This window comes from Trematomus bernacchii, unplaced genomic scaffold, assembly GCF_902827165.1.
Source record: "Trematomus bernacchii unplaced genomic scaffold, fTreBer1.1, whole genome shotgun sequence".
NCBI lineage: Eukaryota > Metazoa > Chordata > Actinopteri > Perciformes > Nototheniidae > Trematomus > Trematomus bernacchii.
The window spans coordinates 10,419,937-10,439,425 of NW_022987582.1; the positions used below are offsets into that span (position 1 = coordinate 10,419,937).

Below are 19,489 nucleotides of genomic sequence, written 5' to 3' on the forward strand. Positions count from 1 at the left end.
TTAGCTGCCACACTATACCTTTTCCAACCAATCACAATTATTTTGTACTCTTTGTCCATAACTATCCTCTTCATCAACTTGATAACATCCTAAAGTGTCTTTCGCATTTTTACAATTACAATGTAATAGTGCATTTTTTGTTTTGGTGTAATTTATAGAAATGTGATTCCTAAATATTGTGCTTAACTGTCTTCTAGCAGTGGATACTAAAACACTAGTGCACCACACACAAACGCGCACCCACAAATACCATGGCTTGGCTCCAGTATGTGAGCACGTACGTGTATATCAGGTGTTATTAGTGCAGCTGTCCAAGTCACATGATCACATGACACCCGCGGCTGGTTATATTAGAGTTGACCTGGCTGTAGCTCCGGTGAATGGTAGGTCACCTTCAGATATGAATTTGTATGGGGTGCATACAATAAAATGTTAGAGTGAGATTTATGATAAACCACAGAAATACAATTATTTCCCAAAATCTAAAATGACATCACGACAAACAAATAACACCCAAATCAAAACACCCATAAAAATGGGATATAATTACCCATACAGTGGAAATATGTCGCTTCCTTTTCAGGGGATAGTGATTACTCATTTACTTCTGCCTTAAAACTATAGTCAGACGTCCAAATGTACACAGAAAGTTTACAGCTTTTCTTGCTTTAATCATTTTCCCCGTAAATGTAATTCTATTGCACGCTGGTGCTTTTTCTTGGGGCTCTTACTATAATCATAATCTATATTTTCTCTGTGTACAGTGTATTTGCAGCGATGCTTGGTACCTTTTGTCTGAGTACTAAGGGCCTTCTCCTCTGTTCTCCTCTAGTAAATTTCCCAGGGAAGTGTATGTCCACTACTAGCTCTACATACACCTACACCACCTGCAGGATCCTCCATCCCTCGGATCAGCTGACCTCTGTATCCCAAAGGTAAATATCTTAAATTACAGACTGCTATTATTACTGTTTAGTTAGTATTTTTGAAAGTAGTTTGCTGTTATAAACAAATTATATCAGATGTCGTAAAAAACAAAATTCTACTTGTAGTATTGCGTTAGAATTTTACCAAATAGCCCATGAAGAGAAGGAGCTGCTGCTACATCTGATGTAAAAAGGAAGCCTTCAGTAGAAAATAATGACAACCAACTGTAGTAACAGTAATATGTCTGAAAGGGTCATCTACAGTAAAGAGGCCACAAGTGTGGAAACAATATCTGGTGATCCCTTTTCTAGGTCTGATATCAATGTTTTCTGTCATGAGTTAAGAACTGGTGTCCTTAGAATAATAATATTTCATAGTTTTTAATCTGTGAATCAGGTGAAGAAAAAAAGCCAAGGGGAAATCAAAGTCAAGTTACTCAATGCTTATCTCATTGATGTGTTTTTCCTAATGGTGATAAGAAACAATTCAATTAAAATGTCTTGCCAAAAAGACATGACATTAATGTAACATGTTTACAGGTAAACATTACTACTCACCTGGAAGAAAACATGAATTAATTTATTCCAATTTAGAATATGGGTAAGTGGTGCACTTCTGCCTCTTGAGGCCAAAATGAGTATTACAATAACACACATTTTTAGATGGAATAATTATCCTGGCAATAGATGATGTTGTTCAAAAAACATCTGAAAGATTGTTCTGGTAAACCTTTAATTAGCTTTTCTCAAGTCATAAACACCTTAGAGAAAACACTTTAGATCAGACTCAGGAATGGATCACCAGAACTCATCTCTCCCCCCAGGGCTTCTTTAAAAAGGTCTCCACTTATACTGTAAATCAAATAGCCCCTCTCATCCAAGGAGGGAACCCCCTCTTGTTCCCCTCTGATAGATTTTGAGGCAGGGAAACTGATGCCTCAGCACCTGGCTGACTTCATACTTTGTGTCCCTGCTGTCTGATTGGCCTTGGCAGGTCATGTGATGAGGAAGATGAAGTGGAGTTGTATGATATGGTTGTCATTCCCGGCGTAGAGCAGACCCATTGAGTGCACCCACTCAGGTGCACATGGGTGAGGCAATGCATGAGAGTGCATTCCTAAGAATGTGGGTGTGTGTGTTAACCACAATAACAGCAGCTTGCCCCTAACTTTACCCCTACATGTAGTTAGCCTCTAATGCTGCCTGTCAACATTTTCCTAACTGACTTCAACTTGTTAGAAATAATCAGTGGTTGCTCTGATAATAACCTAACCACACCCTAACTTTTAGAGCTTTTAACCACATCCAGCCTCTTTATTCATGACTCGGTGTATTCGCGTCACTTTGTTGTGGTATTTCGGAGGGTGGATAACAAGTTGTCTTATAAGAGGGTGGGGGTGAATTCATGGCTGGCCTCAGACATTACCTGGGTCCTTGCTGCATTCCCCACATTCAGTCCAGAGACTTACCCTAACCTAGGGGATGCATATCGTTGACTTTTTTACGATACCGATACCTATACTCGACCGATACATATCGTGGTACTTTCATGTTGCATAAGGGAAAAATGGAATCATCCCGCAATTACTCCCATGAGGCGCTTTATGATGTAGTTCACATGTCAAATAAATATTAAAATTAATTGTGGGACTTCGACCTTTTAGTACTAAACAAACAATGAAAAACACGTTTGACAACAAGGGCTTGAAGACTGTACATTCCTGTACTCTGATTTGATGTGACAGTAGCAAATGTTTTGAGAGGTTGGATGTGTTGCCGCCTTTCCCAGAAATAAACTTCTTGCAGTGGTTACAGACCCCACCATTCAGACTGGCAGTGGTTACAGACCCCACTATTCAGACTGGCAGTGGTTACAGACCCCACCATTCAGACTGGCAGTGGTTACAGACCCCACCATTCAGACTGGCAGTGGTTACAGACCCCACCATTCAGACTGGCAGTGGTTACAGACCCCACCATTCAGACTGGCAGTGGTTACAGACCCCACCATTCAGACTGGCAGTCATATGCAGCCACACTTTTGATTTTCGTGCCGACATCGAGCTAAAAAAAACGAAAGCTAACCGAAAGGCTCAGACGTTCGGGAGGAAGGTGAAGGGCGTTGCTTGGCAATCAAGCCAATCACCGAAGCCGTTGCAAGACGCGCGATCTGATTGGCTGGCGGATGTCGACTCGTTTGCGGAGTTTCATGGCGACATTGTAATTTCAACGGCTTGGGCGCGAGTTTAAGGATATTGTTTGTTTGTAGCCTTTATTTAACCAGGTGAAATCCCATTGAGATGAACGATCTCTTTTTCAAGGGAGACCTGCAGCACATTGGTTACACATACAAACAACAGAAAACAAAAACGACATCATACAACATAATTACAGGGGTACAAATTACAACCTATTCACAATGACAGGTATCAAATAACATTTCATCTATCCGAGCTTTCAAATGATGCACCAAAATGCTCAGTTTCCAAAAATGTTGCATAGTGTTCCAAGCTAGAGGAGCAGCGCACATAAAAGCTTTATAAAAAAAAATACCGGATCTGATTTCGGTACGGTATACCGTAGCCGCCATTTACCGGTATTTCGGTAATACCGGGTACCGGTATGCACCCCTACCCTAACCGTTAAGCTGATGACAGCTAGGCCAAAAAGCGTTTCAACGCACTGGCTGGGAGAAGATAATTTACATTAAACGTCAAAAGTCTGATCTGAATCAAGAGAGGGGTAATGATCCTCCTTGTAAATGGCCACTTTACCCATGTGACCCAGGGACCATATAAAGGTCATGATATGGCACACGAGTCAGATCTATTTGTAGGATTAAGTGGTTTCTTTCTGATCTTTGCCGTGTAAACGCTTATAATTACCTTATTGTGCAGTGAAGAATCAAATGTGTATGTAAGCCTTAATGCTCCTGACTTTGGTTGCCATTTGAAAAAGACATGGGGGTTAACAAATACCTCGGCTTAGATAAGGCCTAAACTGAGCTACACATCTCAGTTGCCCATATAGTGTTAATTCCTGCATGACTATGTTCAGGGTTGTACCTTTAATAAATAATGAGTCTTAATTGTTACTAAAAGCCAAGTATTAATACTTATTAATTCATGTCTGCTTATTTCTGTCCTATCACCCATTCTCTATGCACACCTGCCTGTTCCTCCCCCCCTTCTCTCCCCTCACTCTTCCATCTGCAGCTCAGCTCTGTCTTCTTGTCAGAGCAGTACTTATATCGGCACCCCTACCACCACCACCACCTCCTCTACACCTTCCTACACCCCCTGCTGCACCCCACGCCGCCTCTCCCTGTCCCTCTCAATGGCCGAATCCTCCACCAACCTCCGAGACTCCACCAAGACCACCAGCACGTCCCTGGGCCTGGTCCACCTCCTGCTGGAACATGGGATTTCCGCCTCAGTGTACGACCCCTGCAGCTGGGACCGAGGTTTGGACACCAGCGGAGCGTCCACACCGGCGAGAGGAGCACAAGCATGGAGTATCACCGATTCCCCAGAGCCGGAACGCAGACGAGTGTTGAAACGCCCGGACTCCCTCCTCCTGCAGCCCTCCACCCCGCCCAACTCCCCTCGCTCCAAATCTGCCTCTTCCACCAACACCCGGCCAGTTTTCCAGTTCAGCCCTTCCACTGAGGACCCGCCATTTTTCGACACCTTCCTCGCCTCAAAGCCGGCTCGAACCATTCTGAGGGAGGTGCTGGGGGAGGCGGAGAGGGAGCGAGCGGGGGACACGGATGATGAGAGCCAATCGGAGAAGCTGAACCTGCGACTTGTAGACAAACTGAAACGTTTCCGCACTCTCCCCCAACACGGCTTCTGCTTTCAACTGGGAGTGCTCTGTTAGCCCCCTTTGGTCCAACTGGACTGGCAAACAGTGCACTGGGTGGGGGGCTTCCAGGACTGAACGCAGGGCTGAGGAGGAATCGAAGCTATCCGGCCATGGTGGGGGCCAGTATGGCGATGAAAGACCCAGGAGGCCCCCCCAGCACAGAGATAGTCATACCACATACGATGCAAACCCCACACACAGTGTCCACACAGGAAAGAAATCACACCCAGGCCAAACACACACCACAGACTCTACATGAAGTGGAAACAGTCACAATGCAGACTTTAAAGCAGAGACACGCCAGGCCCAACGACGGACTGTGGCAGTTGATAGGTAACGACCAACACAGTGACGATGAGAGTGGGACATAAAGGGAAAGGTTCAGTGTGTTAGCTCATATGCACTGAGACTAGATTTGTATGTGCACGCATACAAAATTGCAAAGCCAAATAACCTACATGACTATAGACATCCTGAAGGTAGTGTGATGAACAGTGCAGTCCTCAAACACTAAACTACACAATAAACCATCTCTACTCCTAACCAGTCCATACTCCGACTAATTATTTAAACAATCATCAGTAGATGTGAAATGCTGGTGAATAAAGCAGTAGTGTCTGACACTGTAACACTGTGTTATACTCATAAACCGTCAGAGCAGACAACTGATGCTGGAGTGTGCTGCCTTCCTCTGTGTCCATTGTAATTGTATGTTGTACATGCAATATACTGTCATATAAGGTATAATATTAAAGACCCAATCTGGTGAAAGTACTGCACAGCTTTTCAGTCTCATTTTTATATTCAACCTGATTGAGTACAATTTTGGAGAAAATGACATTAATTAAAAATGTAATGTACTGGCCAGAATATAATATGATTTATGAGGAAAAGTATATTTCAGGACTACACAGTCACGCATTTACTGAGCAGATGTTACTGTTACTGCACTTTAAAGAAGTCCTGTGTCATCATGTTGGGAGGCGGGCAAGTTTGTACCGTAACATTGGAAATCCAAAATCGAATGAAAGCATTGATGACCCTCATCTATTACAAGTCTGTAGTCTTTGACATATTTGAAATGTGCGTGCCCATTGATTATTTTTTAAGTCAGGTCCTGCCAGTGTCCAGTCTACAGTTCGAGCTTGCAGCTAATGCTAAATCAAACCAGGAACAGAACAAGAACTCTCTTCCATTATGATTCAGCCATTAAGCTTTCTGCTAGTCCTGAATGAGGCAAGCTTTGCTGTACTGTATTTTTATATAAACATGGCTAATTTTCCTCACTTGTTGCAAACCATTGTCACCTTATGTTCGGGCCAATGTGACATTTTTAAAACCTTAATTGCACTGGAATGAAATGGAAGTGATATTGTCATATGGAGTGGCACTAGAGATTGTTTTCTGCCAGCAACTCTTTTGTTCTCCCCCTTAATATGTGTATGTAAGAAAAATGTATTTTCTAAATCAATCCAGATTGGGGCTTTAATGTGTGATCTGTTCTTACGTGCCTAAAATCATACTGTATGTCATTCGATTATGGGTTTGTACAATTTGATAACTTTATTATTTGAATGCAGTAGAGAAAGTTAATGAGGATACCCAGACAGGCTCATGTGTGTATTTTTAGGCGTTTTGTTTGAATCTTTTAATGAGTTTGAGTTTATTTTCTCATCCACAGGGACATGTAGCACATAAACAGTAATGCAGAACAGCTACAGCTATACAGACACCTGGTTAGCACTGTGACAAACACATTTGCTTTGTCGGATTCACTTTCTTTTCCACCATATTTCCTTTGTAAACCTGGATCACACGCATACATCTGACAGCTTATAACTTATTTTGTCAAAATCAAGCGCGTGGGTAAAAAAAAAAGCAATATAAAACATGTTTGTTTCTGAATGTAATTGTAAATGGAGTGACTTGAAATATCCGAATGTTGGTTCTAAAGAGCGTGATATTGCTTTTATCCGTTTGTTGCTGAAGGGAATTTTCTTTTTAATCACTGACCCAGTTCCAGTGTCCACCCTCGGGAATGCCCAGTTGTCTACTTACTGCAATTCTCATTGGACTATTTTATGAGTTTTATTAACCCATTATTGAAATACGATGGATATAATGCTGATCAGTTCAGTCCGAGGTGACACATTGGGACTGGGCCACTGTCTGTCAGTGAATGAATATTTCAAATTGTGTGGCTCTGATGCTGGTAGTGATCTGCTGAAATCCTTAATAATTAAGGAGTTAAACTAGCAATGTTATTGAGTGAGAGATTATTAATCATTACATATATTTATTAAACTTGGATTATTAGAAGCACGCATATTACTGAATGTCCATTGTACATGTTAAAGGACTTTTTCAGATCTGTATTTATATTTTTAACGGTCGCACGACATTATGCATCATTTGTCCTCCGAGAATGTGTTATTATTTTAAATGTTAAACATTTCTCTGGCACTATTAAAATGACTTCATAGAAAAATTTCAATGGCACATTGTTCGATGATGCCCATAACTTCACAAAAGTTGGGAAGATAAAGAAAATGTTTACACTGTGTGGTTGTGTGTTGTGTGTGGGTGTGTGTGTGTGTGGTGTGTGTGTGTGGTGTGTGTGTGTGTGTGTTGTGTGTGGTGTGTGTGTGTGTGTGTGTGTGTGTGGTGATGTGTGTGTTTGTGGGTGTGTGTGTGTGTGTGTGTGTGTGTGTGTGTGTGTGTGTGTTGTGTGTGTGTGTGTATGATAATCTGAATGGAAGTTATGACAAACGCTAATCTGCTGAAGGGCCATACATTTGTGTACAGTACGTTGATTTCTCTTCAGTTTCTGGTAACCTCAGACAGAGGGCTATTATTACATTGTAAATGTATGCAACACATGTATTCATGCTTACTATTTTTTAAAGGAAATGCATAACAGTTTAAACAAAAACACAGGGAATTTAAGTTGTTCATTATTAGTGAAGCGGGAAAGAAACTTTTCTGTTCAGGGACTGATGTGTTCTATTCTACAGAGCAGACTGTGCCTGCTGCCAATAAAAATAAATACATGAAGACCTTGTTTTGCCTCATTCAGCATCGAATAACGCAAGTTCTGCACTGTGAGTCAAACTTTACTCATCTTTGATACAATTTTAAGTTTTTACAGACTACTGGTTCAAGGATGTTGATCAGATTCCCTCTTCTATAGAGCTCTGGAAACACTGAATAAACAATAAGTAGAAGAAAAACTGCACCTTGGCCAAAAGAATACAATACATTCTCACTTATGTAAGCAGCCATTTTGGCTTATTTGAAGGCAATGTAGTAGTATTTAGCATTATAAGATTATAATCGAAGTTACTTGCAGAATTCTGTTTTTTTAGTTTTATTCATGGTTGAATGCACTTAATGTCAGTCGCTTCGGGTTTTAAAAATGTCAGCTTAAAGTAATATATCCTATTATAAGGCTGGGTGATAAGTGGGACAATAGAACACATTAACCAGAACAATGATCCCAATATACAGTATGCCACAATATTGTAAATGCATATAATCACAATACAACCCCAATACAATATGACTAATAATGTACTAATGCTTCCCATCTGGAGTACTACAGCTCCATTCGTCTGCCACCAGGCTTCTCATGTTTACTTCCACCATTCACAAACACCGGAGAAAATGTGGACCTTGCATTAATTTGTGCTGTGATGTAAGGGGACCAGCTGCTTTATACCTCTAAGAAACTGTCGAACATGACAGGTCATTCACTCTCTGGCTCTTCAACTTATTCTCCTTTATGGAGGAAGGTGATCAAAACAATAATTGCCCATAACTGTCCCACTGGTCTGATATTGCTACACCTGAACACCATTTCAGAACCAAATGTATTGATTTTGAGTGTTCTGTATTTCAGGCAAATCAAATAATTGCTTTAAACTGGAATATTCTAAAGTTGGTGCTTGGATCAACGACATGTGCACTGAATGTCAAAGAGGAGAATGACATACCATGAAAAACAAATGAGGTGATTATGATGGAATTTGCAAACAATTTTAAAACGTTTTTTATTTTAATGGGGAGTTAGGAGAGTTTCTAAAGGAGGGAAAATGAAAATAGTAAAGAATCAACACTGTACGTTGATGGGGTAATTTGTCCCTGTGAATGTGAAGCACTGAAGACTACAGAGCAACTTTTGTAGCTCTGTGCCAGTTACAGCTTTACTCCACAGGGAGGCAGTGTGTCTCAGAGAACAGACCTGACAGCTGGTGTAAACACAAACACGGCCAACTCTAAGCCGGCATCGGAAGATTAAGAAAGGCAAATGTTGGTCTAGCAAATCCATATGTGCCCTCCTGGACTCACAATGAAGCTCAGCAGAACTTTCTCTCAGCCTCGCCTAAATCAAATCAAATCAAATCAAGTTTTATTTATATAGCACATATAAAAACGATTTTTGGTCGAGCCAAAGTGCTGTACATGTAATACATCATGTCAGGGTGTTTTTAGACTTTTCAACTAATGAAATATGAAATAGAGTTTTCTCTTTGAAGGTAGGTATTCAAAATCAGTTTGAAGCTTAGAATTACTTATCAAAGTATAGCAAGAAACTGATTCCCAATCGATGAGTTTGTAGAAGCAGAGAGACAGAGTAAGAGGGATTTAGAGGCGACTCAGACGACTCAGAGCCAAGCACTCTTAACCTGAAGGATGGAAGGGAGAGATTGAGATGAACTTTTAGAGAGGAGACAGATGGATTTGGGCAGCACTGGATGCTTCCTGAATGTTTCTCTGATGCTGAGTGGAGGACTAGCAGGTGTGTTCGGTCCCACAGGGGAAATGAAAACATTCTTCAGAGTCGAGTCAGGGAGGACAGAAATGTGAAGACAAGCAGCAAAAATGGGCGATAGAGAGGAACGTTTTTTCCTCTCCCTGGCATGTAATGGTCAGCATATCTCTGATGTTGTTTGGTCTGTGCAGATTAATACTTGGGAAGTGGGTTGTATCTTGGCATCTGTGGAGGAAGTTGGAGCAACAGCAACGCAGCAGACTTTAAAGATCTCCTATCATGCTATTTTTAGGCATATATTATGAGTCTCAGATACATACAAATATATAAAAAACATGTCTATGATGTGTTTTGCTCAAATACCAAACAGATCATGCATTTTAGACATCGCTCATATCCCTCTATTTCAGCCCTGTTAGAGAAGGGCTGGCCCCGCCCCCTTTTGAGCAGCAGGCACACTGTGAGTTCTGTGATGAGCAGGCTGATTAAACGCCATATCATGTTCCAAACGACTTCAAGGGATTAGTCTGAAACAGTATGGAGCTCAAATGCTTTTTTTCTTGCGGGTTTACTACAAGGTGAATTCCTTTTTTTATTTCCTGCTTTTTTAATGTAAACAAAGACCATATTACGTCCAAAACACGTTGCGCATTGTTTCTGATAGCGACGTTTCTGATAGGGGCCGTGGGTGTAAAGCCAGCCCACATTTCTGATATTACGTCATATCGGCAGGAAAATCTGGATCAGCTCCGTTGTGTACCCCCGTTTTTAGAGATTTGGGTACAGAGGAAAAGAGAGAGGGTTTTGTTTTCTGACACTTTGTGAGTTTCCTGACACACCGGGGGACACATATCTATGTATAAAAGACATAAAAAAGTGCATTTCGCATGATAGGACACCTTTAAGATTCAAGCTGAACTCGGTCAATACTTTCTTTAAATAGAACACACCTTAACATGCATGCGCTTCATTGACTGCCTGGTTTATAGAAACTGACCCGTGCTGAGGTCAAGTAAGTCTGGATCTCCCCCTTGGCTCTTCTACTTTAGCATGCTGTGCATGTTTCAAAGCAAAAGATGACTCATGAGACTCTTAGGCACGGAGTAATTAACAGCAGCTCGGAAAGAAGGTCCACTTTAGAGACAGGAAGTGTGAGGGTGTCCTCAAGAGGGGGAGCATGATGGGCTGCAGAGCCAACGTCCTTCAGCTACTCACATGGCGACCAGAAGAAGGGCTTTGCTGCTTGTGTGATCTGCACACATGCTGCCAGCATTCGGTAACTGAATGTGTACTGCGGTTTGTTTACAATGTCCATCTTTTGTCAAACTGTTTAGTAGATGGGTGAATGCCTTGTGTTTGTGTTGATTCTAAACACATTTTGAATAAAACAAAATCTACAAAAGTACATTTAATGAGTGTAAAGACTGCCCACATGATTATTTTGCTAGTAAAAAATATATTAACTTACTTGAAAATGATGAAAATGATTTGGATATTCATTTGACTGATTCTATTGCCCATTCTCACATTTTCTTTAACACAAACACACACCCACACACACACACTCGGATGAGCTGTAGGGTATAAAGTGCAGCCATTAGAGGTTTTTCTAGTCCAGTGTAAACAAATATAACATATGTTCTCTGGATAACCGGAAGCCATAAATCTGTGGGACACGCTTAGTTTCTTTGAGTGATGCTAATGATCCAGTGCATGCATTGTTTATGCAACACAATAAACTGAATGTCAGTCTGTAACAGATAATATTAACCTGACTGTTTGCAGAGACTTTTGGCGCGTTCACACCGGAGTACTTTTCCCACAATAGTTCATCAGAACTACGATATATTTGCGTTCACACCAAAAAGCCCCAGGAACTAAATTAGTTAATCAGAACCATTTTTACCCGCTTTTCAGTCCCTGCCAGAGAGATGGGACTTTCGTGGGAGAAAAAGGTTCATATGTCTGATTGGCTGGGCGGAATGCAAACCACGCCCCGTAAATCTCTGAAAAAGTTTTGGGAGCCGCCATTGTATTTGCTCGCATTAAAAACTTAGCGCATCGCACCAACGAAGAGATTACTTTTGTGAAAGCAGTTATTATGGCAACACTAAATAAATCATCGGAGCGGTGGAGTGATGAGGATGTGTCGGCGCTTCTGGCGATTTAAAGGGAAGAAGACAGCTCTCCCTCGCCACTCTGCTGTTCTGCAGCGCCACCCCCCCTCCCTCCGGCTGAAATTATGAATGTAAGGTGTATAGTAATCATAGATAACACGGCAGGGTCCGTTACAGTTTGTTTTCATCTGATTTCAAATAAACGAAGTCTTGGCTTTCAGAATATTAAACTTGTTTCGGCAAATTCAGATGATAAATACAACTTTGAAGCTTGTAACGGCAGAATTACAAGCGGAGAACGGAGTAACTTGACGTCACAGCAGGCATAACAACAGCCGGTGTTTCTGTGAGTGTTTTCCCCGGGAAACAAACACAATACACACAAACGCAAAAATACACAAACACGTATACTGTACACACACACACACTCGTGAGCTTCCCCCAGACCAGTAATCCAAACGAAAATATCTTCCCTCCATATATTTTGATCATTTGCTCCGCTAATCAATCAGATCGATGGATTCCAGAGATTTTTCTCAAAAATGATGACTCCATAACAGTCAGTTGGCACCACTTAACAGCCAATCAGAATGAGAATATGTTTAACATGTGACATATTCAAATTGCGAGTGATTGAGTGACAGATGAAGGTTGTTTAGGAGAAAATGTCGGAGAAGAAAAAGTTTGAGATTGGCGCTCGGAAAAGGAAATTGTTGAGGGAAAAGGAGTTTCGAGACAAGCAGCTATTACAAAAAATGCCGAAGCTTACAGGTTATTTTAAACCTGTAGGCCAGGATGAGGAGGAAGGACAGATTAGTTCTGTACCGAGCGGCAGTGGTGCCGGCCGCGGGGCCTCGGAGCCAAGTAGGCCGTCTGGTTCTGATAGTGATGGAGTAGCGGGAGAGGAAAAACAGACAGGAGGGACATTATCTGTTGGAGGAGATGGAGAGGACGACGAGGACTTGCTACGTGGAGGGAGCCAACGGCCAACCGGACAAATACATGAGGGAGGCCCGATACGTCACTCATCTGGAGGAGGGGACCAGGCGCGCGTAGAGCAGAGTGGAGAAGTGCGATCACAGAGCCTGCCAAGGCTATAAATGACTTTGATTTCTTGTTTAAATAGGGGGCCTACAAAACCTATCAGCCCCAGGGCCTGATGGCAGGTTAAGGCGGGCTTGGACCTGGGAACCGTCCACAGCGCAAAGTCATGCCGGGGGGGACACTGCCGAAGGTAAAATAAACTACATGCACTGCACTGTTTTAATCTGAGCCTACCTATTATTGTTATTATATATATATATATATATTGTTTTGATACTACTGACACTTTCTTTTATATTGAAAATGTTAACTTCTATTTACATTAAAACTTTGAACTTGTATTTACATGCATACAACACACCTGGGACAGCGTGATGCCGTTATTGATATTGTCTTGAGTGTGCAATAAAAGAGAACCTACATGGTACTTTCAGCCTGACTCTCTAAAGGCAGCATCTGACTCCGAAGTTCATTTAGGTGCTGTTTACATGAGAACGCAAACGGTTGTATCCGCTACTTTTCTTTTTCGTATATGGCCGTTCGTTCACACGAGGCCGTAACGGAAACGTGGAAACGGGACCCCGCAAACGATAACGGGTCCCAAGGTGGATAGATCTGCAAACGGAACGCTCTTGGGGTGCAAACGGCTCCGTGTGTACGCCCTATACGATCATTTTTCCTGATACGATGAAGCCATAGCCCCACCTCTCCCCACCTCTGCTGCTCACTGCTGTAGCATGGTCAGTAGCTACTGTCAGTAGCTACTGCTACTGCTACTGACCATGCTACAGATGTTAGTGCAAAATCTACAGCTCCTCTACCACAACCATCAGCAACAAGTGGACATGGAGAATTACATGGAACTACATGTTGCTAAATCCACCGCGGGGCATAAACAGAAGGGCAACCATGGCAACCATGCTCGGGGGTTCTTCTTCGCTGCTTTTGGTGTATTTTGTGGCAGAAGTACAGCTGCCAACTTACAGGCCCGGCATATGTACTACAGCGTCTCCAGCGCTTTCGAGCGGTCTCGTGTGAACGGAAGACTTTTTTGATATCGTATTCGGTTCGTTTGCGTTTCGTATGTGTTTGCGTTTGCGTGTAAATGGGGTCTTAGAAACATGACATGTATTAACTTTCACAGCTGCAACTTACGGTGGCCCAAAGTGCAAGACACCACAGCATTTCACAAAACACTACAGCATTTCAGAAAACGCCACAGCATTTCAGAAAATGCTACAGCATTTCAGAAAACGCTACAGCATTTCAGAAAACGCCGCAGCATTTCAGAAAACGCTACAGCATTTCAGAAAACACCACAGCATTTCAGAAAACACTACAGCATTTCAGAAAACGCCACAGTATTTCAGAAAACACCACAGCATTTCACATTGGACGGAAAGGGTATTCCTTTAGGGAGAACACTTCTAGTTTGTGATTGGAGTCGGACAGAGCCAGCCAGAGAAGCACTGCTGTGATTGGTTGTCACCCGACAGCGCAACATGTCCCAACACATCAGCCGTTAGCTGTTAGCACACAGAGCTCACAGCTCCTCATATCTGTTCAGAAACTGGACAAAAGTTAAACATGTACAAACCACAGACTGTCTATGTCATGGCGAATACAGTCGCTGCTTTATGACAGGAGTAAACACAGCTGACAGCCGTGGTGAAACTCGAGCGATTAAAGCGATGCGAATATTGGGTAGTATACCATAGTATTTACATGGAGATAAGCCCCTTAAAAACCATGAATCAATAAAGCATTAATTCATGGTTTTTTCGCATCGAGTTTCACCGCGGCTGTCAGCTGTGTTTACTCCTGTCATTCAAACAAGACGTGCTGGAGAGGGGGCGGATCGATCAGGCTAAACTAACCTGTACTGTAGCTGCTCCGTCCACACTCACAACAGCGTCATATAGACATAAATAAAGCAGCGACTGTATTCGCCATGACACAGACAGTCTGTGGTTTGTACTTGTTTAACTTTTGTCCAGTTTCTGAACAGATATGAGGAGCTGTGAGCTCTGTGTGCTAACAGCTAACGGCTGATGTGTTGGGACATGTTGCACTGTTGGGTGCTGACCAATCACGAAGCGTCATTTCTTGACTGGCAGCAAAAACAACCAATCACAGCAGTGCTTCTCTGGCTGGCTCTGTCCAATCACAAACAAGAAGTGTTCTCCCTAAAGGAATACCCTTTCCGTCCAATGTGAAATGCTGTGGTGTTTTCTGAAATGCTGTAGTGTTTTCTGAAATGCTGTAGCGTTTTGTGAAATGCTGTTGTGTTTTGTGAAATGCTGTGGCGTTTTGTGAAATGCTGTTGTGTTTACTGAAAACCTGTGGTGTCTTGCACTTCAGGGCCACCAGGTAACTGTCCTGGTGTGCATATCCAAAAGGTAATAGTGACGAGATCTCATGGTAATAAACCACAGTCAGAGCCTCGATCTCATTCATATGTATACTCGCATAGTGTGGACACTGGACATACATCTTTCATGCGTCTCATTCTGTTCTTTTCTAAGACAATTTTTCCCCCTTTTGGCAACCATTTATCATGAATATCTTGAACATCATACTGATATCCTAAACATTAGCCATTATCAAAAACACAATTGCATCTTGAGAACATTTCTCATACTATGTAATAAGTGTTATATTTGGATTGTTTGAGACAGTATGATCACAAGGTAACCATCTTCATGGTTGTTTATTTCAGCAGCAATTGCCTTCATGTGATTAGAAGCAGGTCCTGAAGGTTCAACAAAATTAGAGTTAAAGTCTTTCATGGCTGTGTCCTCTAAATGTGGGAATGCTAGATGCTCTCCTCATTACAGCGTCATTGTGACCTTCAAGCTCTATTTACAATAGATTATTAGAATTTGCCAGACGACAAATTGAATCAAGTCAAATGAAATAGAATTGCATTATCTCATTATGCCTCGGGAAATAAAATATAAGCCGACATCAGATGCCTCATCAGGGAGAAAATCCTTTTGTTGTCCCTGTGACACTTTTGACAGCTTGAATCTGAACTACAACAACACTACAGAGTGCAATATTTAAATTACATTATTATAATATAATCTTTATTTCCATACCGTACAAGGTAGAGCTGGGACATTTATTTCAAACTTAAAGAAAATGGAATTTAATAAACTTTCGAAAGACCTAATGTATGTGATGTAATTGACTAGAGTCTTTCACTAGGAATGCTCCGATCGATCGGCCGCCGATCGATATCGGCCGATACTCACTCTCTGCTGATCGATCGGTGCTCTCTAAAAATGCTCGCGAGAGCCGATCCCATGACGTAAAATGATGACGTAAAATACATGCGCGGCAAAACAAGCTCGCCAAAATTGCTTCACCAGTCTGGCAGTATTTTACGTGTGTGAAGCAGAAATCCTGCAGCTCCGCCCGCTGTGACGGACCGGTGCAAAACACTCACTAAGAGTTAGACCTAACACACTTAGCTATTTTATCTACCTCTGGAACAAGCTAAACTAGTTATAAATATATTTATTCTTCACTGTCGGGTCACTCATTTCTGGATCAGTGAGCTGCATGAGACGATACTGACAGGCTGTCAGGAGTGAGAGAGAGTGGGAGAGAGGAAAAGAGAGCGCTTCCGCTCATTTCTCCCGTGTTATTATCCAAAGTTAATGTAAACTTGAATAATGTACTTCATTTGAATGTAATAATTATGTTGGTTGTTGTTTGTGGAAGCCCCAGTGAATGAGCCCCATTAACTGAGTTTTAAACATCACTTCAAATGGAAGATCCCCATAGGCCCCGCCCACTCGATCGGATCGGCCGATACTGATTCCGGCGATCGGCCCCAAAATTGGCGATTGGAGCATCCCTATCTTTCAGTTTTGTAAATTGTTAGCGCAATCAATAAAGTTAATAAACTTGAATGTGGATGATTGACACAAAACTAAAGTCATAAGTCCTTTTTCAACTAAATTGCCAAAAATGTATACCATTAGGTATACATTTGCAATGATGTTTTTATTTTTTCTTCTTCTAACGGTACGTCCACACGGCAGCGTGCGTTGAAGCTTGCCGGTGGGCGTGTCTGGCGTGCGACCAATAACCAATCACATTAATCTCCCGCCCCGGACACACAAGCACGGGGTTTGATTGGGTAGAGCTTGTACTGGCATATGATTTGATTGGCTGGCGCTTCTGTCGATGCTTGAAAAGTTGAACTTTTCTCAACTATTGAAGCGAGCAATGGAGGCAAAGCGAAGCGACGGAACCACAATGCAGTTCGGCAAAGCGTGACGTCACCCCATTCAAAGTGAATGGGAAGCGTCTCCGTTGAAGCATGCGACACTGCCGTGTGAACGGGCCGTTATAGGAACGTGAAGTGAGTATATTGAATTCAATATTTGTTTTTTAGGCTGTTGGTTGGGAAAAAAACAACGATTTGAAATTGTGCCTTTGGACCTTAGGAAGTGACATTTTTTATGACTTTCTGAATACTTGAAATCAGTTTTCAATTATTGAGAAAATATTAACACTATGTCCTCACCCTATTTGTATAGGTCTAATCAAAACAGAGAAAGTTGATACCACCAAGCCTCAAAAAATGATGAAAATAAATATAACTGTAGAGATAGAGAAAAATATTCAAACGGGGTGTTGGGATGCAGGTACAGCAAACAATACTGAGCATAGAAATTGACATTAGCTGCACCTTAGATCAGTGTGTTCAGTCACCTGAAACACACATGTGCTCGTAAAAAATGTAAATCTCACACGTGACCGGCCTGTTTAAACGGCACATTACTAAAACATAATGCAGATGGAATGACTCACCCTAAATCCTATGTGTTATTAGAATAAATGTAAAATACATGAACTGACTACCAAATATAATAAATGAAATGTAGAACCCCTCTCTACACTTTGCTGCCTCTTGTTATTCTGATTAAACATGGTTGGGTTGGAATTTGTCAACAACATACATACTCGTGCATAGTATAATACCAAAAATAAATAAATAGTACACATCTGAAATGTCAAGGTGAGGTTTTTTTTATTTAGGTATGTATCAGTGATGACATTTCCAGTGCAAGGTTATTTTTAGCGGCCTGTGCTCGTATCACCTGCGTCATCAGAGGGATGTAGAACAAGATGACATGACATGACATGAAGACGGAGATGTCGCCTTTATTTATTTATGTCTGTGTGGGATTCCGTTTGTCAGAATCCAGTATCAAGTAACTGTTTATATCATGCTATGGGTAACATTTAACTGTCTTTGTGTGTTTTTAAACAAAACATAGTTTGCGTCTGTGCTGCCATTTATGTTCTCAGCAGTGAAGGGAACATACAACATACATGAAATATACGTACATGTCCATTTTTTATTTTGACATTTGTATTACCAATGTAACACTTAGAGCAAATGAAGGCTTAAGTTTAAAAAAGCATGTCTATCTTGCCATAGCTTATTTATTTTAACATGTGTGTTCATTTAAAACAGTTTTTGCATTTGCTTATGTAGCCATGGATAAGATAAACGTCAAGCAACATAAGCATTTACAGTAATTGTTAAACCAGAGTTTAATGGTAAAAGAGTGTTTAGAAATATTTAATGTCATGTACAGTATTAATTTATAATCCCAGCTCTTTCTAAACATGTCCCCATGTCTGTGCTGTCACTGTGCTGTTAGAGCTGCCAGGTAACATTGATGTCACTATGAGAGCAGGTAAGCCCGTCTAATACAAAAACAGGACAGTAAAGACGAGTAGAATATATAGCTGCTCCAATGTAAGACAATGTAAGAAATATTTGTTCTAGCTTCTGTAATTCTTGACATATTGCCTGCTTGATTACCATTAAATTGAGAAAGGGAAGGATGGTCAAAAGTCATTTCTAACCCAGGGATGTTATGTTACCTTGTCAAATAAACCCTAAGGGCAGCTGTAGGTAACAGTTAAACGGTTTTCCTCTATGTTTTAGGGATCATCTTCAGTGATGATCGAGCTGGTCCTACAGAAAATAATAGCTCCATACACTGATATGTTCCTCTGTCAAAGACTCATTTAAAAGACGGGCTGTAGATGGCTATAACATATTGTATTTAGCCGATGTTTGACTCACGTACAGTAGGGCTCCCATTCATTGTTTTCAAAATCTCAACAATACCCAACACCCATATAAAACCATTGAAATTATTTTCTAAGAAATTGTACTTTTTCTCAAATTTTCCACGTGTTTTAAATGACCTGAAAGTTGGTCAATTGTTTTCCATTTTTCTAAATGGTCAAATTCACCTGTTGCTTTGTGGCCACTATGAGTTTGGGACTAAACGACAGTACATCATTTATTTTAAACAAGTAAATACAATCAATTTAAAACATGCAACATACATTACTGGAATACTTAAATACAACATTTTAAAAGACAGAACAATAAAACAAAACAAATAAATCAAAACAAAAGAACATGTTAAAACACAGGCAGTGGGTTTTAAGGAGCAGATGATTGTGTCAGTGTTGGCAGAGCTGATTCCTCACTAACCAGGTTTTGAGTTTTGATTGAAATAAACTAAACGTAGTTTGGTCTCTGATTGGAGATGGGATTGAGTTCCATTGCTGAGCAGCTTTAACAGAAAATGAAGACTGACTGAAAGAACTTTTTCTGAGTGGAATAATGCAATCTCCTCTCGCTGCACCTCTTGTTATCCTATGCAGTTGTGCGTATGTTAATAAACTGTCTAAGAGGAGGTGAGGTAAGGCCGTTGACAATC

General features: G+C 41.3%; 1 protein-coding gene across 1 annotated transcript in view; it reads left to right on the top strand.

Annotated features, from left to right (window-relative positions):
- trak1a (trafficking protein, kinesin binding 1a) overlaps positions 1–7,279 on the top strand; it is a 38,694-nt gene extending 31,415 nt beyond the window's left edge. The window contains 3 exon segments of the mRNA XM_034127620.1: positions 833–935; positions 4,142–4,773; positions 4,776–7,279. Of these exon segments, the coding sequence (XP_033983511.1) occupies positions 833–935; positions 4,142–4,773; positions 4,776–5,161 (1,121 nt within the window). The 3' untranslated portion in view covers positions 5,162–7,279.
- The last annotated feature ends 12,210 nt before the right edge of the window (positions 7,280–19,489 follow it).